Source organism: Watersipora subatra, chromosome 10 (assembly GCF_963576615.1).
Source record: "Watersipora subatra chromosome 10, tzWatSuba1.1, whole genome shotgun sequence".
Lineage (NCBI taxonomy): Eukaryota > Metazoa > Bryozoa > Gymnolaemata > Cheilostomatida > Watersiporidae > Watersipora > Watersipora subatra.
The window spans coordinates 19,192,822-19,219,750 of record NC_088717.1 but is presented as its reverse complement, the minus strand read 5'-3'; the positions used below and the strand labels follow the sequence as shown (position 1 = coordinate 19,219,750).

General features: G+C 35.8%; 2 protein-coding genes across 3 annotated transcripts; one reads left to right on the top strand and one right to left on the bottom strand.

The window, feature by feature from the left end:
• Window positions 1-109: 109 nt before the first annotated feature.
• On the bottom strand, window positions 110-7,291 carry LOC137405788 (ribonuclease P protein subunit p38-like). Its single transcript, XM_068092190.1, has 5 exons — window positions 6,997-7,291; window positions 4,151-4,318; window positions 3,750-3,972; window positions 2,309-2,471; window positions 110-372 (listed from the first exon to the last, which is right to left on the bottom strand). Exons 1-5 carry the CDS (start codon window positions 7,167-7,169, stop codon window positions 110-112), a joined length of 990 nt encoding a protein of 329 aa, XP_067948291.1. The 5' UTR covers window positions 7,170-7,291.
• A 124-nt stretch (window positions 7,292-7,415) lies between these two features.
• LOC137406487 (ras-related protein Rab6-like) lies at window positions 7,416-25,383 on the top strand. 2 transcript variants are annotated; one of them, XM_068093069.1, is made up of 6 exons: window positions 7,416-7,553; window positions 14,071-14,183; window positions 19,497-19,602; window positions 20,137-20,248; window positions 20,360-20,453; window positions 24,762-25,383. In XM_068093069.1, the coding sequence occupies exons 1-6, from the start codon at window positions 7,490-7,492 to the stop codon at window positions 24,891-24,893; spliced, it is 621 nt and encodes a 206-aa protein (XP_067949170.1). In that variant the 5' UTR covers window positions 7,416-7,489; the 3' UTR covers window positions 24,894-25,383. The 2 variants fall into 2 exon arrangements, with proteins under 2 accessions (XP_067949170.1, XP_067949169.1); XM_068093068.1 differs by lacking the exon at window positions 24,762-25,383 and adding an exon at window positions 23,423-24,118.
• Window positions 25,384-26,929: the final 1,546 nt, after the last annotated feature.

Genomic DNA, 26,929 nt, shown 5'->3' with positions numbered 1-26,929 from the left:
ATATTTCAAATACTGTGCATATAGAAGACTATATTATTTATCTTGTGATAAAAATCGAATTTACATTTAAGTCAATAAAAAATAGAATATGCAAGCTGTATTTCACTGATCATGTCTTGTCTTTCTTTTCTCTGTTGGGGTCATACTTCACTTTGCCGATCTCTGCAGACATATAGCGGAGCTTCTTTATTTCTTGACTACTACTCGCTATATCTGAACGTCTTTTAAGAGATGTGCTCAATGATATGAAGTCCTCCTGTTTGTCAAAATCTAGGTCAGCTTTGAATACATAAAGGGATGCATAGTCTATAGTGTCTGGAAGGAGGCATGGTTGAGTATTTGGTTGTGTTGTGTCTTCTTTCAGCTCTTTGCCTGAAGGGTAGAAGGTTAACAGTAAGAATTGCAACGCAAAATTGTCAGCACTACAACCTAAACACCAAAATTTTCTGTTACAGTCATCTATGTAAGCGTATGCGATTTTCCAATACTATTATGGTGCTTTGGTTTCCAAAACCTGTCATTAGACCCAGTAACCAAGTAAATTATTAGGAAATTTACTGTTTCCGCATGTTTGACTTGTGACAATTACATTGTGAATTACATTCAGATATATTCAATAGACCAAACATCCCAAAGATAAATCACCATGATTTATAAGGCTACCAGAAAAATATTTGGGTATCATTTATATTGGATCACCTTGAAAGGGTGATAAAGATACCAGATCGCTATTTTCAGTGTAATACCTAGTGATTTCAATAAGAATGGATTCTATCGCTCTATCTAAGAGGTTAGTGTGTAGTTCAAAGAGTGTATCATATACAATACATTATTCAGTAAGAGTTTTTACTAAACTGTTGTGCACTTTGGCACTAGCGATGACAATTTTAACACATTACAAGGCCTATCTTGAAACCATGCTAATAGATCTTTCCAATATGAACAGTGTTAAAGGAGATTACGGTAAGTTATAAATTAATAGCCATACAGTGGGTAGCTGTATAGCTACTATATACATATAGTAGCTATACAGCTATACATAAATAATCCGTTCCAGGAATGTTTACGTTATAAGGAACTTAGGTTATAGGAACAGTAAAATACGGGTAAATTGCCTAATCTGTTCCAAGATCTTTTCCAACTCACTTCTTTAGCTCTTCCAAAAGAAAAAACTTGACTTAAATTTTTAATTTGTTGGCTGTACCGCAACCGCAGTATTATTGGTTTGCATCAACAACCTCTCTACTTTTTCTGATCAATCTCACTGGTTTTATAGACCATGATTGCGTTAGTTTTAAAATAAGTTGATGAGGAGCTGATTTGTTGATTTACAACGATTTGCTAATTTTTTCCAAACAACAAAGTTTATAAAGCAAAACAACAAAATATATTTACATGTCCTATAAAAATGCGGTACTGCCAGTTCATCTTCTATCTGTACCCAAGGTGAATGTTAGGCTAAGAGAACTTTTGACGATACTCCAACTTATGAGATTTAGATTGGTGGACCGATGCTGTAACACCTGCACTCGATCTATCGCCTTCAAATATTTATGAACAAATGTGGAGCTACCTATTCTGTTTTGTTGAGACATCTGATGATCAATCACGACGAACGAGAATTTCATGTAAGCTGTATATATAATGGATATAACGCTATGTGTGCAATGTTCTCTCTCGCCAAGTGTAGCGAGATAGAGTAACATCCAAATCAAATTTGAAAACTTGCCTGACTTGACACTACGTTAAATGGAATTTTTTACGTAATACAAAGCCAAGGCGTCACATAAATTCTTTACATTATCTAGAATTTACGTTATAGGAGCGTCTACTGTATCTGATGATACACAGCATTGCGGAGGTACACGTAGGAGTGTCTACTGTATAAAATATATATATAGTCATTTGCTAGACTAAACTTCATAAATCACAATTAATATAATTTTTCATCGGCGGGATGTTTGCCGATATAGAACTTTTTGTTCATTATATTAAAACTGCTTATATAAAATTAGTGGTACAAAACTTTTTATTTTCGTTATCAGTTTAGGAGAATTAGTGTCTATATAGTTCAACATAATTTCAGCATAGGTTCAATTTCAATATTGGAGAGACATTCAATATAGGGGAGACGAATCACAAACTTGTCAACCATAGCTAAACTGAATGCCATCACACTTAGCAAAAAAATGACATATTTAGATAGATAGCAGAGGCTGTTGGAAATATATAGCTCATCAAAAATCATCAAACACCCCAACCTATAATAGACCGAATCTTAAATACATTGTTGGGTTGGGAAACTAACCTGCATTTTCCACAATCCTTTTATCACTGAGCTCTGGTGCAGACGACCCCTCTGGCTGTAGTTTAGGATGTGAGTCAAGGGGTTCGATAGGGCTGAGCAGTTTTGGCAGCATTTTTGTGATGGACGATACCAAAGACGTTAACTTGTCATCCTCTATCAAGTTCTGAATATATACAAATGTGAAAGTAAATTGTTTTCTTCCACCAGCCAATAGGTTTACGGTAATTATGCCTTCAACTATCACAAATTCACTGTATCACGAGTTTCGCGTCCACTTGGATTTCTACATTGTCATTTAGTATTGACAAGTTATGTTTAAAATTCGCAGCCTTTCTCTTGTTTTGAAACAAAAATTAAAGAATCAGTACAGTCGACAGCCGCTGCAGTACAGTCGACAGCCGCTGCAGTACAGTCGACAGCTGCTGCAGTACAATATACTCTTACGCAGTGATTACAGTGCGCTCTCTTTACTGGCGGTAGAGAGAGCCTACTCTACTGGTAGCCTTCATTAGAATACGTGAAGCAATACACTGTCGGTGTCATTGCTAAGGCATAAATGTGGAGCGCATTTTCCACTAATATGAAAGTCTGTGATGTTAGTCCGTGATGTTGGTAATAAAAATAGAATGTCTTACAAGAAAAGCTAGAGAGTGCTTTTAAACTACTGAATAGAATTTAACCAACTCTCCTCCTTCATCTAAGGAGAATCACCAATGAGTGCTTTTCATCATTTTGCTAGCCTGACGCCGATCAGTTCAAGAATATCTATTGTTGACTTTGCCTATTTGTTTCTCGCCCCAGTCATGTTCACCATGCAGTTGTCGTTAATCCCTTACGGATTTCAGTATGGTCACAAGTACGGACACGAGTATGTCACACGTAGAACTTGTACTTACAAATATAGTAATTGCAAAAGTTTAGAACAGTTTAAATTGTCTGAAATGCTAAAATTATGACTCATGGTTCAAAAAATCTAGTTTCTATTTCACGGGGGGGGGGGAGGGGAGGAGGAGAGTGGAACGGCCCCCGAGGGGTAGGAGGAAATACTGTGTAACTAAAATGACATTGGATACGGTTTATTCTGGTCAAGTTAGTGACTAGAGGAGTATATGGATTTAATTTACCCGTAAACCTATGAACATCGCATATATTATACTAACAAACAATTGCATAACATCAACACATTATACACCAGTGCGTAGCAAAACTTGTATCAACTGAAAATGTCTACGTATACAGTATTTTGTTTAAAAACCTGACCCCTTTGCTTAAGAACCTATCAAACAACTCAAAATTTTTATCTACTCAAAAACTTTACAAGAAACTTTACAGTAAGCAAATAAACAATATCATTGGTATAATAGCGGAAGTTGTACTTTTTGTTCTTAAACTAATCTTGTAACAAGTATACTCACACACTGCTACAACCTCTGAAACTCACCAATGACTTGAAGGCCATGCATGTAACAGAACGAAGTCCTACAGTATCTCCTATGTCAGACAGGCTAGCTATAGCGGCAGCAGGAACTTTCTTATGAACTGAATGTTCAATTAGGTGAGAGGTCAAATGGCTAGGGTATACATTGCTGTCACAAAGTAAAAGGCTGACTTCTTCCTTTTCCATAGACCTAGTAACTGCATTTACTCCAAACACAAGCTTGCTCCTATATAAAGACACGATGGGTCCTCTATAGTTTTGTCAATCATAGATAGATATTAACTGTATTATTACTGTCCAATGCTGTTCAAAGCATATTGACCATGAGACAAAAATATAATAACGAATAGTAAAATAAAAGTCAACCAAATAAACTCAATTGGAGATTGAATATCTGGACATACCAATTGGAACAGGAGTCACTAGCTGGAACATGACTGGAACAAGCGCCTTTCCTCTCAGCGACTATCTTGCCCCCTCTTTTACACAAATCCCTTTGCAATCCCAAAGATTTAAAAGTTTCTTGAAGAAGGGTCACAATCTGTTTACAAACTTCAGCAGAAACAGTCGGCCTACAAAACATGTTGGTTAGCCAAAACATGTTTAGGTCAAGACCAGAAAATTAAAAAATAAAATAAACAATCGGTGAGAACGCAAATAAGTCGCGAAAGAATTGTTTGAATGCTATAAGCAGTGCCTAAACTTGACAATAATGGAAATGCCACTTGAAGCTTGAGTCTCCAACACGACAATGAGCAATTACTATAGCAGTGAGCAATGTTGACTACGTCTTAAAACACATTAAAACTTGTAGGCCTATGTAACAAATTTTTATGTAAAATAAACCTAAAAAATATTGTTAAAAGGCACTATATAACAGCCGTAGGTTAAAAGATAAAGCCATTCACTAAAATAGTTTCATATATCGTCACAATTTAAAAATTTCATGTTTTTAAATGCCTCCAAAACTTAATTTCAAAATGCTACAAAAATATTTATGTGTTAGAACTTTAGTTAAAATTAGAATGTTCTCATTCTGCAAACAAAGTTATTTAGATTCAATTAGTGTTAGTGAAGGTGAGAATCGGCTCATGTATTACAACTTTTAATGTAATATTTCTCAACAAGTCGGAGCGATTATTTGCCATTTTCCTGGTTTGACAGTACTACAGTAGGTAAAGTACATATAGTGCACCTAAAAATAAAAGCCCTTTAATAAAGCGGCAACACCTAAAAAAGAATGGCACTTCTTAAATGGCATTTTTTTAATTTTTTACCTTTGGGTCACAGTTTAACTCAAATAGAAGCCAAAAACAATTTGCTTCATTTTACTGTAGCTACTACTGCCACCTAACATTATAAAAAAATAATGGTTTTATCTTCTCAACAGCTGGTACTAATGTTTACATGCTTATGTTGAACTTGGATTGAATGCTGACACTTCTAAAAAGTAATTCTAGACATATCGACATTCACTTCTGAAGCATTCATTCTAAGTGAATTTTGTATTCATTCTCAAAGATTTGTAAACACTTATTTTTGTCTATGTATGCTCCAATCAAATGCTTATAAACTGAAGAGAAGCATACAAATAAAACATGATCAAAGTAATGGTTGCTTTTAGTTGTAAGCATGTTTTTGTTGTTGTATTAATGGGTGTGTTAGTGATTAAAAGGGTCCCTCGAAAACTTTAATGCAGGTCACAAAAGTTTTATGCACAGTGGAACCTTGGTTTTTGAACGCTTCAGTTTTCGACCAACTCGGTTTTCGAATAAACAAATTTGATATTTGTTTGTCTCGAATCTCGACTATAAATTCGGTACTCGACCAAATCGGAACATGCGTATTTGAATTAAACGTTCGGAACAGCTCCGGAACCAGCATGTTTATACGATAACGACCTTGTTGTAAGCCACTTTCAAAAGGTTCTAAAAAAAGGGAGAAGTTTCGTGTCATTAATTTTTTACAAAAAGGAGCTATCTGGGAGGACGTCGCCTCTACCAAATAGATTTTCTAAGGACACAACTACTCCAGTCGAGTTACCCTAAATTGTTTTGGAGGATTCTTCTTCAAAGATGTGAAGTAAACGTGCCATTGCTGTTTCTATTTTCTTTTTCACACGATTTTTGATGTGATTGATCTGTTGCATTTTTTTGCTGTTTCATTATCAATTTCTGCGATTTTGGGTATTGTATCATAATCGTTAATGTTTTCGATGTTTTAAGAGCAAAGCATACGAAATGTTTACTTTTAGTTTTTTTTCTCATCATCATAGATAGAAAATACTTTATTAAACTTAAACACGATCTATATCTACCCGGTTTTATTTATAGTATTTAGTATACAGTACAGTTTATGGTGTAAAATGTTAAAAAATACTTTACCGAAGTTGTTAAATCGACTTGGAACGAATTAAAACTTACATATATTAATTCTAATGGGAAAACCTGCTTCGGATCTTGAACAACTCGGTTTTCGACCAACCTTCTAGAACGGATTGTGCTCGAGAACTGAGGTTACACTGTATTGAGTTCCTTTTTACTATCATTTTTCATTGCGGGCTCAAAGCAATCTTACATACTTTTTATTAGCCTTAGTGCATTGCTAAACTATGCTTTTTTAAGACTTGTTTTAAGAGTGTATCCGGGCATAGGATAACTGACATGCAAAAGTGAAATATAATTTTATACATTCGTTTGGGTGAGTTGGTGGGGTGCTGCTGTACTTATGTAGTGGTAATGAGTATGCTGTCACCATGATTTATAATTTAAAACCGTTTACAGACCAATGTATGCAAATAATATACAGTAGAAAACATCTGAATTAATAGTCAATATCCCCAATGACAACCAATTTTATGTGCGCACAGGTACATATGAATGGTTCACTCATATATAAAACTTGTAAAACATGAAGAGCTAAAAGCATACTTTAGAAAACTTGCATCTCCTCACTGTGTGCCATTATTGGTCCTTTATTGAATTCACTTTATTTCAACAGTAATAAATATAACATGAGGGTTTAACAAATTTTGTTGACCAGGCACACCATTTTCTGCAAAGTAACTGTTTCAGAAGTTAGTATCTTGGATACTTGAACTTCATGTCATGAATGCTGTCGTACAACAAAACTGTTAATTATACAGAAAAGAATGAACTGAGGCTAATCACAGAGAGGATTTAGAAGCCGTTTCTGGGTCAAATTATAAGTTCATGTTGAGCTATGAGCATGAACATAAGCATATACTAACCATTCATATTGAAAGGGCGCTTTAAGATACTTTTTTTTACCAGACTTTTTTTTAGCACTGCCAGTTTTTTTCAGTTCTTGTGTAGCCAATGTTTGGCATTTGACCATTTTGGCCAGTTTTTCACATGGTGGAACGTCTTCTGATCCGTTTGCTTCAGATTTGACGATTTCCATTATAAGCAATTCAAACTTCAATTATTTTGACGGTAATGGTTACAGTTGAATCAAAAACTAGGAACATTTTTAAATTGCATAATTTAAAAGCACGTGTTCAAAAAAGGATCACCATGTCGGTTAACAAATAAAAGCTTTATTGCCGTTTGGAAATAGAATTTTTGTAGAAATACTCGCCAAAAAAGAGCGAGTATTTCTACCCAATCACAGTCAGGCTTGTTCTTGACCTCGTAATCGCACCGGAAGGGTGACAACATCCGGTACAAGAAAATTAAAATCTGAATAGGTTATAGACAAGTTGTACTCACTACCAACTCGACATGGCTAGTGAATTTGGTAACCCGTTAAGGAAGTTCAAGTTAGTGTTTCTGGGAGAACAGAGCGGTAAATATTATTTGTTTTATACTAATGTAGTCAAATTTATTTTTCATTAAAGCGTTTCGTACATGTTGGACGGTCTACTCTGAGAATGAATGAACAAAAAATACAAGCGCTATTACTGTTGAACTAAATTTGTATACCACAGAAGATATTAATCGGCTTAATATATTGACTTAAGTAAAGAAATTTACAGCTGCAATCTTGTTCGCTGTATCACATTAAAATGTTATTATCTTTAGTCTATCAGCCTCTGTGTTTCGGTAATGTTTTTGCCAGCATTGTTGGAAGAAAATACTATGTTGTGTGTAACATATAATGTAATACAAACAAGAGAATTTGTTTTAAATATGTCCTATGTCTCTTACAATATTTGTGTTCAAATAAGTTATAACTTCGTTCTGATTGCTAATGATAAAATCGTTTTCCTCTGAATATAGGCTACAAAGCAATTTTGGTTTTCCGTGCTATTGAGCTCTGTAGCTCGTAAATGCAGCCAATTACTAAACGTAATCGTGACCTTTTTATCTCAAGGGTAACATCTTTTTGAGACAAACATAACCAGCATATTTTATTTTTCGCCACCATCAACCAGTTTTGTTGTAGATTAAATTTCTAAGCGATAAGCTAGCATTAATAATTAGTGCTGGCTACCATTGACCTATTGTGTTGTAGATAAAGTTTCAAAGCTGTAAGCCAGCACTAACAAGCTGTCACTACAAACGTAATGCTTATTTTGGCAGTTTTATACCAAAAACTACTCATGATATGCATATTTTGAAATAAATATTTTACATAACTTGTGATTCACCCAGTGGTAGTCTAAAAACTCTATTTTAGCTTGAACAGGTTCTGGTATATAAAAAAGCTTAATATTGCCTCTCTATTTTAAAACTGTTTATATCTTGCTCAAAGATATGTATGAAAAGCTGACATTTTGTAAAATTGGGATAGACTAATTCTCATTTTATTTACAGTTAAATTTTGGTATTAAAAATTTTGCTAGAAAATTTGTCAATGTTGTTGCTGTTGAAATCTGGGTACCTGTTTATCAACATTGTTACAGTGTTTTGTCACTGTTTTTGGGGTAGGGGGTCACCTTTTTTGTCATAGATTTTTGCACACTTGTTTCAACTATGATGAAAACTTATATTGAGACCAAGAAACCAATTCAAATCATTAGATAAGTTTTTTTGCATTAAAGCTGTGGCCAGAAGTAGTCATATTTTGACATACGAGTGCCCTAACAGACGAAAAAACTGAGATACGAGCAGCATATTGAGCAATTTTTTTCCTCGAGCTGCGAGTAATCTTTGAGATACAAGCATACGAGCCAGTTTTCGATGACCAAGAATGCGAAAGGTAGCTTTCGAGAACAGCATCACTTGGTCTTTCTTCGCAAATCAATTTGAAAGTTTTTAAAAGGTTGGCTGAAAGTTATTATGAACGCGAGGCCAAAAACGCCAAGCTGGAAACGAGGAATACTAAACTGAAATGAGAAAAATTGAAGTAAGTTTAGTAAAACGTTAAAACTTAGCTTTATGTGTCTAGTAAGTTAAATTCATATAAGGAAAATTCAAAGTTTTGGTTATGTAGTGTCACAAAAGTTTAGTGTACTGAACACGTTGCTGTCAAGTCTCTCTCAGACCGCTGTTAGCAACTACATCTGTCTCGACGGTAATAACTTATAGTAGTGTACATAGGGATGTTACATTTTATTGCAGATTTTAATAATTAAATATATATTTGTTACTTTTTTAGCAAAGATACCGAATTACAACAGTTAAAAACACGTTTTTTCCATCGTAATATCCTGTTTAATGTTGTTTTTTTCATAGTATAGTAACGTATTAATTGGTATTTAGTTATTTTATATAGGAAATAGTGTCTTGAGACACGCGTAACGTGCCATGCGAGCTCAGTTTCAAAACGCATAAAGCTTCTAAGTCGAGGTATGACTAGTTTTATTTAGAAGTTTCTACATCTTGAATTTTAGGATGTTGATTGGGTAAAGTAGTTTAGCCCTGTGAAATTTCCAATCATTTCCAATTTACTTGTGGTCATGTACAAGGTACACAATACTTTGCACACATATATTCATAGAGCCAAGTTTATAGATGGTTTGCTTTCAAATTACTCGGCATTACCTTAAAAACTTCACCGATTCAAGTTTCTGTGTCTACTCAAACACCTATTATAAACAACATCTTTAACAAAAACAAAAAAAAATTATGCCATTGTATAGCCATTTTTGTGTTTTTTAGTATTAGGGAAAATAGGTACATAGCAAACTGGTGGATATACTGAAGAAGATTCATTGAAGCTTGAGACAAAGTACAAATGAATGTATTACAACTAGTTATATGGATTATCTTTGTTGAAGTGCTGCTGGTGGAATTGATGGCTTAGAACTGTTCTGAGATGTATTGACTACTTCAGTTGTACATTTGTGTTACATTTGTACATTTATTTGTCTTACAGTTATCGTGCAGTCTTTACAGTTCTTATAATTTTTACATATGATAATTTAGAAAAACTTCATTAGCAACTGGTGCCAGTTGGCTTCATCTGGGTGTATAATTGTTAGCCTCTTATAGCTGGATGGCTATTCTAATAGCGAGGAGATTAGCTTAGTCACTGTTGTACCATCAGCTTTTATTGGTTTTGTTGCCTTTCGGGGACAATTATCTTGAGAATTGTTGAAATTAAAACATTTAGTTTACTGAGTTTTCATAATTCGAATGGATTAGAAGTTTCTGCCACTCTGAATGATAGAAACGGTAAAAACCGACACCATTTTTCTTTGCAAAATTTTTGCGAAGGCATTCACAGTGAGACTACTATTTGACCTCACGGAAATGCTCACTGCGGATGGATTCAAATCGATAACACCCAATTAAGCTCTCCCCAGTTGAGGTAAAAACAACTCAGCGCATTTCATTGCCATACCAGGCATGTATTTTCTAACTAGTATTGCCAACGATAGGTTTCTCATGCGACAATGATAAGATAATTGCTTTTTTATTTATTTTATCAACTTATTCATTATATAACTGAACCTACCAATTGTACAGATTCCCATTGAACTGGGGCTGACCTCTTTCTAGGTTTCACTTTTCTAGCATAGAAAGTCTCCTTTGCTAAAAGCGATTGTCGTTCATGGGACCTTTGAAGTAATAACTGTATAGCAAGTAGTAAATTCTGCTTCTGTTATGTAATATAGAGGGATAATAATATTATTAATAAGAAAAAAATTCTTATCAGGTATCCTGGCTGAGTTAGTGCACTAAGTGTAGGTACGACGCGGGAATTGAAAAGTGACCATGACCCGAAAGTGAGTCTACTTTAACAAGTTCTGTTTTGAGGAATACATCGCTGATCTTGAAAAAATTGATAACGTGCAACTCCGAATCGTTGAAATGGTAGGGTGCAACTTCGTCGGCAAAGGTCAACTCCGAACCCTTTCAATGTATTGAAACCCAGTGATTGTGATTCCAATATCATGTATGTTAATTATGTGCCTGGTAATGTATCTGTAATATTTTAATAACTATTTGATCAGCTCTCTTTTGATTTGCTCAAATTTTGATACATGTACTTTTTATCTCAGACATTTAAAAAGTTGGCTAAAAATGAGATTATAATTTAGTTAACTGATGGTTGAAGCCTAGTTCAAAAATTCCCAGAAAGGCTGACATGCTCAAATGGAATTTTACAGAATCCCCGAGAAAAAAACCCGTTGCTTAATCTTGATTGTTAAATCAGTAAATTTAGTGACTTGAGTTTTTAGCGCAGTTACAAATAAAAATTTAATGCATGCAGTCAGATTGAGAACCTATTGCCTATGTTAGGACTTTGATGGTGAAGTCAATGTGTTTTCTGTAAAAGTGCACAATCAATGTCTTGGAACTTGAGCAGTAATGGAGTTGTAGATAAAAAGTATCGCTGGTTCTCTGTCGTAAAATATCATTACAAAAGTGAACTTTTTTCAGGTATTGTCTGCTTCAAATGTCCAATGGATTTCAGAAGCTTTGCAAACCCTAAATGAAGTTTCAAGTTTTTGCATTTATGCATCATTTTTAATTTTACCAGAGAAACAGTAAATCAGTCAACTTAATTTTATCTATACAACTATGTGTGGTTAGGCTGTATCAGTGTCTGGTGGTAAACAATATATATTAGTAGGCAGTTTCCAACAGTTACTGTTTTAATAGTTCTGGAGAGATCATGGTTAATAGTGCTGTTCCTCCGTCTGCAATTTATCTTGGTGATCCAGTATCATTGCTGCTGTAAATGATATTGTATCATTTATGTCACAGCTGCCTTGACCAGCTTACTTTCACTCACTATTTTATTGATGTCGTCTTAAAAATCTATTAGACATAAAAGTAGTTCTCGAAAGCCCTTGAACGTCATGTAATCGTTTTTTAGTCTGTATAAACTATAAAGCGTAAGTTGGTTTTTATTGCGTTACAATTCTATCCAAGTAATGTAGTTCTGCTTAGTTGGTGACTTATTTTGTTGTGTGTTAGGTCATTGCATCCCTGATTATAGTGTATTAGCCACAATTGTCTTGTTGTCATGGCAACAGGTCATGGTTCTCGTTGTAAGGGGGTCACTGTTGGTCTTTTAGTTTATTCACATTGAGCTTATAGTATACCACATTTTATACCCTTCATTTTACTTAGTTTTGCTGTGATATGGTATAGTATAGATATTACCTCGAAACTGTTTTGCTTGAAGTTCAATACTTGTGTTACATATTGCCTAGTGCATACGTTTTATTTGTGAAGTCATGTTGTTTTACATTTTTTCTACTGTGGGTTTGGTTTTATTTGTTTGATTCAGCGATTGTGAAAATTGTGTTGGATGTATCTAACACAATTTTCACATACAATGTGGATAATCTGTTCCAAGAACCTTTACGTTGCAGAGATTTTGAGTTATAAGAACAGTAAAATACTTGTAAATTGCCTAATCTGTTCCACTATCTTTCCAAATTCGCCCTTCTGGCCCTTCAAATAGGAAAAACAACTACCAACTTCTTAATTTGATGACTATACAGTGACTAGTATTATTATCGGTTTGTATTGACAAATCTTTCTCTTATCACTTTCACTTGCTTTAGGGTTCGTGATTACGTTCATTTCAAGTTAAGGCGAGCGCACACCTTCATTTCCAATTTTAATCAATTTTTTTCATTTTTGACTAGACAGCAAGGTCTATGCTACAAAGGAAAAATAAAAAATGTTTTCATGTTCAAAATAATGTAAAACAAAAATATATCATGACTATAATCCGAGCAGTGTCTGTTTGTCTGGCTGTCTATTGAGCGTCAAGGTTAAAGGTTAGGATATATATATATATAGCTTTCGACGAGTCTCCGATTCGTGAAATTCCGCTTTGTAGACCGATACTCTAACATCTGCACCAATTGGTCACCTTCAAGTATTTCTGAACAATGTCGCGGGGCACCTATTCTTTGTGTTTTATCGTCACACCTGATGATATCTCACGTCGAACTAGGGTACTAGTATATGTACATGTGTATTTATATATACTAGTAGATGTATATGTAATAGATATAGTCCTATTCATCATTTTTCTCTCAAATGCGACAAGATAGATAGAGACAAAATTTAAGGCTAACCACGAGACTCTCATTATTCAAATTGTATGGAGTTTTTTATGTCGTGCGAAGCAAAATACTTTACATAAATTATTTACTGTACATTATGTAGAATTCACATAGGAGGCTTATGTTATAGAATCATCTACTGTATATATGCTAACAGCCAATACACCAACTAGACAGGCTCACTATATATTGAAGCTGACATTATATATTGTATATACTGTGTACAATGTCTACTGTATATATTGTGTACAGTATGAATGTACTGTACACAATATATACAGCTTCAGTATATATACACTATATATAGGCTACTGTGTATATATACACAGTATGTATATACAGTGTATATACAGTATATATATATATGCTGTATATAAACTGTATATGTAGTCTAGTATTACCTGCATCTGACTAGTAACATAAAATTTGACTCTTATCATGGCTAGATATTTTTAGATTATATAAAACTGAGGTTAGTACATTATTGTGCAAGCTGTATTCTATTCCACAAATCTCAGCACCACTTTTCTGTTGCAGTTCATTTTTAAAATTGTTGTTGTATATTGACATCAAATTGGGTAATATGTGTGAAAATGGTTTTATAAACCTTTTTATGAGTATTTTAGGTAAATCAGTCTTTTACTCTTGTGAGTTGTGTTGCAAGCAAACTTCAACTGTGGTCAATTCTCAGCATTTGCAGCGTTTGTACATGATTTGACTTGGGTCCCACAATGCGTTCGAAACGTGAAATTCATGACTGTTCACCTCCTGCTGCGAGCCATCAAAAGGGGTTAGCACAATGGAGGACCCTATCCCCGTTCAAACCAGCCAGGCCAGTATTTGATATGGGGAACTTTGTCATAGCATGTTTCCTTTCTTTTTTAGTTGGCAAGACCTCCCTAATCACACGATTCATGTATGACAGTTTTGACAATACATATCAGGCCACCATCGGTATAGATTTTCTGTCAAAGACCATGTATCTGGAGGACAGAACGGTAGGTAAAAATATGTTTTGCTGGCCCCTTAACTGTCTTGCATCAAGCGGTTAAAGTTTTAAGTCTCAATTTTAGGTTTTGTCCCTCCTATCTTTGTTATATCATTGTTTTTGAGCGTCTTATTATATGATTTGTAATGATTAGCTATTGGCTTTCTAAGATTCTGTACCTCATTTATAACTAGATCTACAAGCAGTAGTTGTGTATTACACTTTGAGGAATCTACAAGCAGTGATTGTGTAATACACTGAAAGGAATCCACAAGCAGTGGTTGTGTAATAAGCTGTAAGGAATATTGACCTAGATGGATAGATGACTCCATAGATATAGTAAACCCTAGATTGGCGAATAGCTATCAATACAATGGAGCAAAAGTGAGGCCTATAATTGGCTGTTGTTTTCACGACGTTACGTCGTAGTGATGTGCATCACAGCATCAAAGCCTTCAATTGAGCAATAAGTTTAGTAGTGGAAGCACGCTTGGCATGCTAGTTTTTAAGTCATAAACATAACAATAAGACCAAATTCTTAGTGAAATGTCATCAGAAGAGACCACAACACCCCAGGTATATCCTGAATTGCCCATAACAAAACAGAACTTCAACTCAAAACAAGAAGTTCTCAACAATATCATAAGCTATCTATGCCGATTAAAGACACCAAGCTGAAAGCTGCTAGTGGAAAATAATAGGAAAATCATCATCATTTCGTCATTGGTTTTGAGTCAGCAGCCAAATCTGTACATGGCATTGCTCAATATCTTTTCAGCAACTACCCTTACATCAACTATTTCCTAACCTTAAAGATCAACCAGGATCACATTGAGATTCTGTTTTCAACAATACGATCTAAGGGTGGCTATAACAATAACCCGGATGTGCAGTGCTTTAGATCTGCACTTCGAGCACTGTTCATAAAAGCAGATATCACACCGTGTCCCAATGCTAACTGTATTGATCTGGATGTGAGCAGGGCTGAAAAAACTGGCCAACTCCTGCTACATTCTCTGGCTAGAAAGAAAAAGAAAGAAGAGACAAAAGCTGAGGAAGGTGAAGATGAGGAGTTCGGTGATGAGGATTTTTTTCTAACTCAAATGTGATGAATGTATTAAGTTCTTGACCGATGTCGAAGTAGTGGGAAGTAGAAATAGTGATGACATAACCCTAATCTCAGTTAAAAACAGAGGAGGATTGGTGACCAGATTGATAGGCCGAATATGTTTTGCTGCAGAAAAGTGCCTACGTTCACACATGGAGAGCTGTGGTATCACACAGAGAGCTTTTAAACAAGTAACATCACAGACAGTAACATATATGTCTTATTGCATAACCTCCATCAAGGTTTTACATGTACAGTGCATGCCAACAGTCTACTCAAAACTATAGTAAATCGCTATACTAAAATTAGAATACACTATGTCGCTTCAAAGCAGGAATCTAGTTCAACCAACCTTAGACAAAAACTATCTCGTCTAGTTATTTTCAGTCATGTCTAATGGGTGTTTAATACAGTGGTCCAGCGTAACTGCTTCTAAATATCATTTGATTCATTAGTTCATTATTAGTTTAATTTCTATTTGGTCACTCTTTGTATTATCAATGATATAGAAACTTCTAAATCATTGGTATTATCCATTACCATGTGTTTAAGATTCTTGCCTTTCTCATCCAAAGTCATTACAGTCATACTTCGACTTACGAGCTTAATGCGTTCAGGGACTGAGCTCGTATGTCAATTTATTCGCATGTTGGTGCAATTTATTTACATATAGAACAATTAAATATATATTGATTGTTTTCCATACTCTGAAAATGCAAATAAAACACTCAAAACAATATAGCCTATTGTAACAGAAAGAACATGTTGGTTATTGTCCTAACTTACCACATGCTTTCAAAAAGCAACAAATAAAAATAATGCAAGGAAATGTGACTAATTAAAATGTAAAATTAAATACATACAATAGCAGCTAACGCTAGCATTTGCCAGAGAGGGAGAGATAAGTTATCCTTCATTACAACAGTTGACTTTGATAAATTTAGATTTTATCCAAGTCTTAAAAGACAAACTTAAAAGCAAACCTAAAAGCAAACTTTAATCTTTAACTTAACGTAATTAAAATTTCTTTGGCGTTCATAGTTTTAAGTTTCTCGCTTGTTAGCTAATTTTTCTTTTGTTTCGCTCTCAGGACCAACCGGCCGTCTTAAGATAAACCTATCTAAGGACGTTTGCCTTTGTCGCCCTTTCAACATGTTGTGATCAGGACGAACACAGGTGTCGTCACAAAAGGTTAATGCCTGACCACTAGCCAACTTGTCCGAATGTCTATTTTTTATAGTCTTGATAGATAGCACCAGCCTTTTTACGTAGCATCGTTTCAGTTACGCAGTCACTGGCCATTTGTTTGTCTTTTATCCAAAGCCTGAGCAGTCTCTCCATCAGTGTTCGTGAAGATCGCTGCATCGTTTAAAAACTATGGTTAGTCCTTTTGCAGACTAAATGCCTTGAATATAATCCTTGTTTGATAATTGTGAATGCATTTCTGTCATATTGCTGAGCTAGCTCAATCACGCATACATCTTTTGCATATTTTTCAATAATTTTCCGTGTAATATCAATTGTTATCATTCGCTTTTTCTTGGCATTATCTATCCTTTTACTGGCAAACTTTTGGTCTACGCACGGTACTTTTAATTCACATAATTCTGCACTGAAAATCGCGCACAAAAAACATGGTACAAAAGTATAATCTGAGCAGTTGAAAAATACAGAGTGATGCTGTTTTCATAAAACACCTCCGACATACTTGGCAACTGACTCATGTGCTCGTTTCTCAAACATGGCTCGTATGTTAGTGCTAAAACTTGCTTAAAAGCTGGCTCGTACATCAGGTTTTTTGTACGTTAGGGCACTCGTAAGTTGAAGTATTACTGCATATAAGTTTTACATATTTTCAATAAAATATGCAGTCTCAGATGCACAAACTATGGAAAAATTGAGCGGTTTTTAGTGCTAAGTCAATAGGAGTTAATAGATCAGCTGATCCGCTTTGCACATCACCATGACGTTGCGTCATGCTAATTATAGGCCTCACTTGTTTTGATTATTCGCATATCTAGGGTTTACTATATCTATGGATGACTCTATAGCTAGAGTACTTTCACCTCATTTTGTTAGCTCTCCCTTCATGTAATCTCCATGCCTCCACTCTCTAGCCGGAGTCCTGTACTAACACTTTCATTTCAGTGTGATGTTAACACTCTCTTGTCTGAGTTTGATGTTAACACTCTTTCATCTGAGTCTGATGTTAACACTCTTTCAACTGAGTTTGATGTTAACACTCGTTAATCTGAGTTCGATGTTAACACTCGTTAATCTGAGTTTGATGTTAACACCCTTTAATCTGACTGGTGCTAAGACTCTAGACCGAGTCCAATATTAACACTCTCTAATCTGAGTGTGGTATTGATACTCTCCAGTCTGAGTTTCATATCAACTATTTCTAGTATTAGTCTTGTGTTAATACTCTGTACTATGATTACATCATTAATATTATCTAGTTTGATTCACAGTCAACACTGTCCTCTGAGTCTTTGGCTATTTCATTCCATCCTCAATCATCTGCAGCTATAGTCACTTGGCAACAATGATAATCTCTAGTATTATTAGTGTTCAAATTGTATCTATGAATCCAAAACAATTTCAAAAAGGATTGTTTACAAATATGTAAAATTGTTTCAGATATTTTAATATTCAGTATACCGTATTAGTAATTGGTATGGTGGTAGACTCATTTTTTATAAACAGCTATCAAGTTCGGTTCAACAACAACATGTAGACAGAAGGAGCTGCATTTTTTACTCTTAATTTGGAAATCAACCATAAGCAAATCTTTATAGATCTACATAGTCACAACCTAAAATAGATTGATCTACACTGAAACCTGCTCTGTTTCAAGTCTGTTTTAGCTGGTTTACCATTGCTAGTTTGGTCGGCTATCAAACTATCAACTATCAAAATGACCAAATATTAGAACTCATAACAGAATATGTTTGATCGGAGTTGTTCAGTACTTCTCAACAGCAGAAGTAGTACATAAATCGCTGTGACACTGGAATGCAACTAAAGCACTACAACCCTTGCTGTAGTTGAATACAGAGGCTATTGATTGAAGTCTGATACTCAACGATACTCAGATAGGTTTGTTGAATTGGTAAAATAGGCCAAAATCATTTGGTTTTTCGATGTTTAAGTAGAAACAAAATGGTTTAAAATAAAAGCAAGTACAACAACGATCTATATATAATTTATGTTTGCTAAGCATATAAGCACAAATCACTAACCACTGTCTTCAAAATATCATGCTGAATAATATTTTTTATTTGAAACTTGACAGTCGTCACATATATGAATTAAAATTCAAATATCACTCAGGAATGTAGTTGATTGCTTTTAACAGTTTTAGTGTATGTTTTATGAAATATGCACATATAACTTATATTTTTCCATCTATTGTTATTTGTAAAATATTAATGCGTTATAAAAAGTTTTTCAGCATTCACGATTTATTAAGAGCAGTTGTTTTCTCTTGTAAAGACTCAATAGCTGGCATTTGTCACTGACAGATTGTTTAAAAAGTGTAACAATATGCCAGGAAAAGATAGTAACTCATTAAGAGACCTGTGGTTATGTCAGGATAATAGTGGTAACATGTCAGGATAACAGTGCTAACATGTCAGGAGAGCAGTGGTAACATGTCATGAGAGCTGTGACTACATTTCGGCGTGCTGGGGTTGCATGTGAGAGAGTTATGGTTATATATCACGAGAGAAGTGGTAACGTGTTGAGAGAGCTGTAGTAACATGGTGGGAGAGCTGTGGCAACATGTCGGGGATCCTTGAATGATATGTTAAACGGGCTGTAGTAGAGTTCTAAGTCAACTGTAGCAACACATCAACTTTATATACATGTATATTTCATCAGCCTGTTCGCTTGTTAATTTCTTCCTTGGCAACTAACATGGAGTACGCATGAGTTTATCAGCTTGCAGATTCTCTCCGATCAATAGTCTACTCCAGCCTCTACTAGTGATGATTCATAGCTTTATGCTTGGGCTATCCGCAATCGTGACTGTTAGTCATGCCAGTGGTGCATTGTGGGTCCACGTCATATCTTCCAGTCGGTCACTTTCCAGTTCCTCATACTTTGATTGCCTATTCCGTTTATTGAATTAATAACAGTCTTTGTCGATGAAATTATCCCGTAACAAAATGAGAGCATGAAACTAATCACAGCAATTTCTATTCTCTGTAGATACGGCTGCAGCTATGGGACACTGCTGGTCAGGAGAGATTTCGCAGTCTAATACCTAGCTACATCAGAGACAGCTCAGTCGCTGTTGTAGTTTATGACATCACAAGTAAGAACTGCGTGACACTTGGTCGCTGATATCTACTCAGCTGTTTCTATGTTTTTGAGAACTTACTCATGACGCTAATAGCTAAGCAAGCATAACATTACGTCTTTTGTGCTTTTTACGCAATTGAAGAGCTATATATGTTGGTAGATAGCAGTGGGTACCGAGTATGGATAGATAGGAGGCTGTGATTGATGTACTGGTGTACTTAGGCACTACCGCAGTAGATGCAAGCAGTTGTCTCTAATCATAAACAACCTTTGTCCTTTTAAAGAATTTATTATTGCGTGACATTCTTATGTTTACGTAAACTAGAACATACCTTGTTAATTTAGAGCTTGTTTTTATACTGCTGTGTATATTTTTAATGTTGCATTGATCTATTCCTGCATGACTTGTGTTCATACCTGGAATGTTTGTATCGGGTTGAAATGGCATAAAAGTTGTAGGTAAACAAGTCCTTCGTCCTTGCAAGTATATATTTTATTTAGTGTATTGAATAGCCTCGGCTGGTCTTTATTATTATCTTTATTTCAGATGCAAATTCATTTCATCAGACTAGCAAATGGATAGATGATGTGCGTTCTGAGAGAGGAAGTGATGTCATTATAATGCTCGTAGGAAACAAAACTGATCTCTCTGATAAAAGGTAACATTCCTTAGTTGTCTTCATCTGATTCAATATTGGATAATTTAGGAGTTATCTTCTCTCTAGCATTGTTGTGAGTCCACTTTAAAATTAAACTTGTTTAATTTATAGACAAATCTCAACTGAGGAAGGAGAGAAAAAAGCCAAGGAGTTGGGTGTTATGTTTATAGAGACGAGTGCAAAGGCAGGATACAATGTTAAACAGGTAGGTCAAATGCTCTGGGGGCAGGTATCTTGTGTCCGGCACCTGGGAGCGTGTGTCTTGTGCCGGCATCTGGGAGCAGGTGTCTTGTGCTGGCACACGATGTAGGTGGCGGGTAAAACCAGTATCATGATCTCTTTACATTGCGGCTTAATGAAACTGCGTAGTGGTGCCTCACATCAGAAACATATTCATTCAATTGTAGGGAAAAAACTTTTGTTACAAACATCAAACTGTAATAAACACGCCTATGCTATCTTCAGGTATTCTTTTTAAAAAAAACTTTTTGACTAATATCAAATTGTCTATGATGTTCACCGGAATTTCTGTTTTTTTTGTCAAGTAGATGAATTAACGTCAGAAGGTGATGATGAGAGGAGATAATGTTAATAGTTTTGGAATGCATCCCGCAATAACTAGATTTGTTATGTTGTGTATTACGCTTGATATCACTTCATGTTGTTTTCTGCGCTTGTTGCACTTACACTAATATTATATTGGAACAATTGTATTGGTGTCGTGCTCCTGCACTGACTGACCTTGCTTGGCGCAAGCAGATCTTATTGCTCTTTGTTTCCTTCCCTATGAACAATATCCATAGCCCATTGTTCCTAAAAATTAAACTACAAGTGTGCAAAGTACAATTAAATCTCAAATTACAATTTTCCTTAACCTATAAATTTTCTGATATATGAAGTAAAATTTGAGCCAAGATCTGGATCAACTTGTTAACTAATTTTTAAAATATGGCATGCAGAGTTTCTCAAAACATTGCATTTTAGTAAATCAGTACATATGAATGCATCATTTGATTTTATGGTATTCGAATAATATTAAACATTGTTTGAAGCTTACCTTTCATACAATCATGGGTTTCAAAATGGCCCGTTCGAGGGGCAGTAGTGGCGAAAAGTGGAAGAAAGCATTGTTCTTCATAAACCATGATGTGATTGAAATGCAGCGAACAGCTTCTGATCAATTTTTTAAAAAGTTCACTAAGCTTTCTAGTTGCTATCATAAGGAAAGTGTATGATGTCACGAAAAGAGACCTCGCAATGTCTAGTTGCTATCATAAGGAAAGTGTATGATGTCACGAAAAGAGACCTCGCAATGTCTAGTTGCTATCATAAGGAAAGTGTATGATGTCACGACAACAAACCTAAAACTGAGTGAGAGAAAAAGGAGGATGTGATAATTGAAGCTAAAGTTTGAAAAATGTCAAAGGTTAAAGGTTAAAGTATGTAAATTTTGGGAATTTAAATAACAGTGAGACGAGTTCCGTATATCTAAAGCTACACCTCACTTGTCTGTCTTATTGTGAGGGGGGTTTAAAGCTACACCTCACTTGTCTGTCTTATTGTGAGGGGGTCTAAAGCTACACCTCACTTGTCTGTCTTATTGTGAGGGGGGTCTAAAGCTACACCTCACTTGTCTGTCTTATTGTGAGAGGGTCTAAAGCTACACCTCACTTGTCTGTCTTATTGTGAGAGGGTCTAAAGCTACACCTCACTTGTCTGTCTTATTGTGAGGGGGTCTAAAGCTACACCTCACTTGTCTGTCTTATTGTGAGGGGGTCTAAAGCTACACCTCACTCGTCTGTCTTATTGTGAGGGGGTCTAAAGCTACACCTCACTTGTCTGTCTTATTGTGAGAGGGTCTAAAGCTACACCTCACTTGTCTGTCTTATTGTGAGGGGGGTCTAAAGCTACACCTCACTCGTCTGTCTTATTGTGAGGGGGTCTAAAGCTACACCTCACTTGTCTGTCTTATTGTGAGGGGGGTCTAAAGCTACACCTCACTCGTCTGTCTTATTGTGAGGGGGTCTAAAGCTACACCTCACTTGTCTGTCTTATTGTGAGGGGGTCTAAAGCTACACCTCACTTGTCTGTCTTATTGTGAGGGGATGTGACAAAACATTTTTTATTATCTATTGCTTTACTAATTTAGTTTATTGCATATATTTTGGTTTAGTACATAGTTTTATGTTATGCATTTATTTTCATGCTACATTCATATGCAATTACCTGAAGTGTTTGTCGCTAGGTTTTCGTGTTGTATAATGAATTGAATGAAATACTACTTGTTACAAATATATTTGTTCTGCCATGCATCCTACGACGTACACTTGCCTACGACGTACACTTGCCTACGACGTACACTTGCCTACGACGTACACTTGCCTACGACGTACACTTGCCTACGACGTACACTTGCCTACGACGTACACTTGCCTACGACGTACACTTGCCTACGACGTACACTTGCCTACGACGTACACTTGCCTACGACGTACACTTGCCTACGACGTACACTTGCCTACGACGTCCACTTTCCTACAACGTACACTTGCCTACGTCATACAGTTCTTTTTTTAAAAGTTATTATATAGTTTTCCCTTTTATGCTGTTAGTCAGCTCCACAATCTGCTAACAGGAAGTGTCATATCAACAACCCATTCATTTATTAGTTATATGACGCCATGGGCCTAAGGCTAGTCCCTGTCACATTGTTTGAAAACATAGTCTTCTTTTCTGGTTGACTGAGCTATTTTACTAATATGAGTTCACACGGATATATGTACACATTTATTCTATGCTGCTTCACCTGGCATCTATGTCTTAAATTTCATCAAATAAAATTCTGTTTCACCGTAAATATTAGAGTTATCTTTTCTTTGTAAAAGAAGCTAACTCCTTCAGATGTTTATTAACAGGTTTGAGGTTAATTATAGGTGTGACGCTTTAAGAGAATGTATTATAATAGTTGGTCTGTTTTTATTGAACACTCTTTGCTAGCATCATTTGAGCTAGTAGAGCTCTGAAGAGAGGTTCGGGCACAGCCAAGCCTTAACAGAGCAGCATTCACTTCGTCGTAAATCTCGTGCTACTTTCTGCTAGGTGCAAAGCGTCGTCGCTGTTGTGAATGTTGCTCTCTTTGTGTTGTCTAAGGCTTGGCTGTGCTCTGTTTTGTAGTGTTTTGTGCGACTGTCTTCGGCCCTCGTAGCCCAAGATCCTGAAGAGCAGGATACGGAAAAGCATGTGAAAATCACTCCCGAGACGGATAGTAATACTTACGAAAAAGCTGAAGCATCGGCTTGCTCGTGTTGAGTTGATACAGAAACCTGGTCCCACTTAAATAATGACCTTTGCTCTAGTCTAGACTGTTGAAATCTCAATCTTGTCTGCAGGACCTAGTTTTTGCCTGAGTGTTGCCTTAGGCTAGTTTTGATTATTTATAGATATAAGATATCAAATCGCAGTATTTTTAAGCACTTGAGTTTTAGATGAGCCTGTTGTGCTTTGAAATAAAATTCTTCCACTTGGTAGTCAGATAGAAGTCCCATCAGGGCACATGCTTTCTCTAGATACCACATGAAGGTTATACCTTTAATACGTCTTTATTTCTATCCTAAAATAGTTGTATTTGAAATGTAATACCATGACCTAACTGTTGGTGTTTTTAAGCCTTTAAAATTTTCTATTAATGTTGTATTACTACTGTTTTCCTAGTTGAATGTCAAGTATCATGGCTTTTGGTATGCTAACATTGCTAGTATTTCTAAATAACTTCTTTTCATGGTTTGTATCTTTTTTATAATACATGTTATTCTGTTAAACGCATTGTTGTACCTCAAATATAGCATTTAAATAAAACGAGACTGCGTTAAATGGCTGTATGCCAGCGCTTGTAACGTTCACCAGAGTGCATACGCAGATATAACAATGTTGGCACTCGTCTTCCTATTTATTTTTATGGCATAGCTTAGCTATTGGTCGGTGCCAGAGCTGATCAGGTTGCTAATTAGACTGCACGCTTTAATCTCTTGTCTCTTTGATCTCAACTTTTCAACTGCGCTTGCTGTTCGATTATCAGTTAACTATGTTGATCAGCAGCTGAGCAGATGCAAATCTATTATGGATTTTTAGCTTCTTGTTACTCTTCAAATAGATCAGTAATCCATTCCATTTTTTGATAGGCTATGGAACTGTATTCAAATTTATATCAATTTATTGTTCAAACTCTTTGATCTAAAATTCCAGAATGAACTGGCCTTGCTCGATGTACCGCAGTGTCTCTTTTGGATGACGGTATTGTTTTATTGTAGTACGTTTAATAAATATTGTCTAGACTGGTGGGGTGGTGCTACCTTAATCACCCTCTCATTTTCAGGTAATTCAGTTGATGCCAGATGTTTTTTAGGCATGTCTGGGATGCGATTGGTTCTCTTAATTTTCATTTTATTAATTATGCGCTAACTCTAGTCAGCGCAATCCTCTTACGCAGTTCCATATTGGTGCTTTTGTTTTGCAGCTGTTTAGACAAGTTGCTGGGGCTCTACCTGGTATGGACACGGAGAACAAGGACCCAGATATGATAGATGTTACGTTACGCCCGGAAGAGCCCCCTGCACAAGAGGAAGGAGCATCGCGTTGTTCATGTTGAAGCCGCGCTTTCCCCATTTTACGCTAATATGTATTTTGTAGCTATTTATTAACACATGGACGTCGTCACAGGTATCATCAAGTCCCAAGTTCTAGCATTAAATATTGCAATCGCGTTTCCTCCTATTTCTGATGAACAGTCATCCTAGCATTATACTGACATCGGAGTGTTATACATATGTTATTTCCAACCTTTCATGAACAGACAACTTCTAATGGCTCTTTTGATACCCTTTCCAAGCTCAAGAGTACTCTAACCCGTGAAGGTTGTAGATGATTTGCTTAGTTCATCTGATGGTAATGGTAATGGATCACATTGTTTCCATATATATTCATTCAGCTTGCGTTGCACTGTTACATAACCGTTCATTTATCTTCTAATCAAAGCCCAATGGCTTCTAGCAGAGTATTGACCTCCGTTATCTCAGTGTGTTCAGTTGTTCCATTTTTACATAAATAAGCATAAATACCAATAAAGGTTCCATCTGTTTGCTGAGGGTAAACAGCTGTCTGAAGATGTGGCTAAACCGATTCGTTAAGTGTCCTGCTACGAGAATCACAGGCTAAACCGATTCGTTAAGTGTCCTGCTACGAGAATCACATTTTATAAAACTTAGAAAGATATATTGATATTTGTGACTGACTTAACACTTGTTTGAATAATTATCCAACAAATAGAAGAAAAGTTAGATCACAACATAATTCATCAACATATATCTGTCACTCGTATCCTTGGCCGGTACATGTAGTGAAACATCCAACTCCTTATTCCCACCTCATGTCATCCTATACCCAACCACTGCCAGTGTTGTTCATTCACTCCTAATCTCCTCCCATGTTCACCATCGCCTCGCTGATAATCTCAGCAGGTGTTGATCTCGACGCTTTCTCAGCAGTGTCTGATGTACTAGTCCGATGAGGACTTGATTCATCAGAGCTGGATGTTTGGAGAGCTAGCAGTGTTCTCATTCTATCAACTTTATATCCTATAACAATATTGTCTCCATGAAAGTTACGAAACTGACAATTTTATGGTTTGCCATAGAAAATAGCCCCCGACAGTGACGCCTTATGGGAGTGTCACTGTCTATTTATTTTGGATTATAAGATTAACCATGTAGTTGAATTATTTTCTTTTGTCACTTTTATAGTTGGTATTGTTAGCGATGTGTTAGTTACACAATTTCACAACCATATAAATTCAAGCCATAAAATACTAATGTTTTTGCAGGTGTTCATTTAGCATTTGCTTTGGTCAACATATTTTAATCTTAACGCGGAAATGCTTAATCCTGCAGCTGTCTTTTGTTAGTGTTTGGCTTACTTGTTTGATATAAAGGAATTAAATAGCGTTTATAAAAGATTAGTGGTGCGTTCAATAAATTACTTTAGCGTAGAGTGAAGGCTGCGCGTTACCGTGGAAACCTGACGTTAGGTACGCTTAAAAAACTGATCAATCATAAATAGCAATGAGAGGAGTGTTTGTCAAAATATAATCATATTACCCTTAAACAATAATTCTCTAGCTAAAACTTTTGATATCTTGTTAACATCCATTTTTAGTAGCCATGAGTAAAAAAAAATTGTACAAGCGTGTGACACAGAATTTCATAGTTTTGCTAATAATTAGCTCTTGACTGATGAAAGCACCTGCAACCACATGCCTAGAATGTAAATATTTGTTAGGTAAAAGGGATTGCAACATGAAAGAGTTTTGCACAAAATCAAGAACATCGTATCTTCTGTGCAGTGAAACTGTCAGTTGCGGTGAAACTTAACTCTAGTTCATCGGTTTAATTACTGCTACTAATTAGCTCACCTGCTGTTACCTGCTTGCAGATGACAAGGTGGCCACTCGACACTTGTAGACAAGTGGATTGTGGTATTGCCAATAGACGCAGATAATCTCACGTGATATTCTTTGATCTCATTGAACTTTCAATGTTCTTTTGCAAATGTTCATAATTTATCTTCTCATTGGAAGTCTTGTAAGGAACCTTTACTGTCCAGGCACATGCAGCTGTATTAACTGGCTAG

Excerpts from the sequence above, each read along its gene's own strand:
- LOC137405788 (XM_068092190.1), bottom strand. The coding sequence starts at position 7,169 with ATGGAAATCGTCAAATCTGAAGCAAACGGATCAGAAGACGTTCCACCA. Across the intron at positions 3,973-4,150 it reads AGTGACTCCTGTTCCAATTG|GAGCAAGCTTGTGTTTGGAG; the intron begins GTATGTCCAGAT and ends GTCTTTATATAG. Across the intron at positions 2,472-3,749 it reads GCATGGCCTTCAAGTCATTG|AACTTGATAGAGGATGACAA; the intron begins GTGAGTTTCAGA and ends GTATATATTCAG.
- LOC137406487 (XM_068093068.1), top strand. The coding sequence starts at position 7,490 with ATGGCTAGTGAATTTGGTAACCCGTTAAGGAAGTTCAAGTTAGTGTTT. Across the intron at positions 7,554-14,070 it reads GTTTCTGGGAGAACAGAGCG|TTGGCAAGACCTCCCTAATC; the intron begins GTAAATATTATT and ends TTTCTTTTTTAG. Across the intron at positions 20,454-23,422 it reads CAGGATACAATGTTAAACAG|TGTTTTGTGCGACTGTCTTC; the intron begins GTAGGTCAAATG and ends TCTGTTTTGTAG.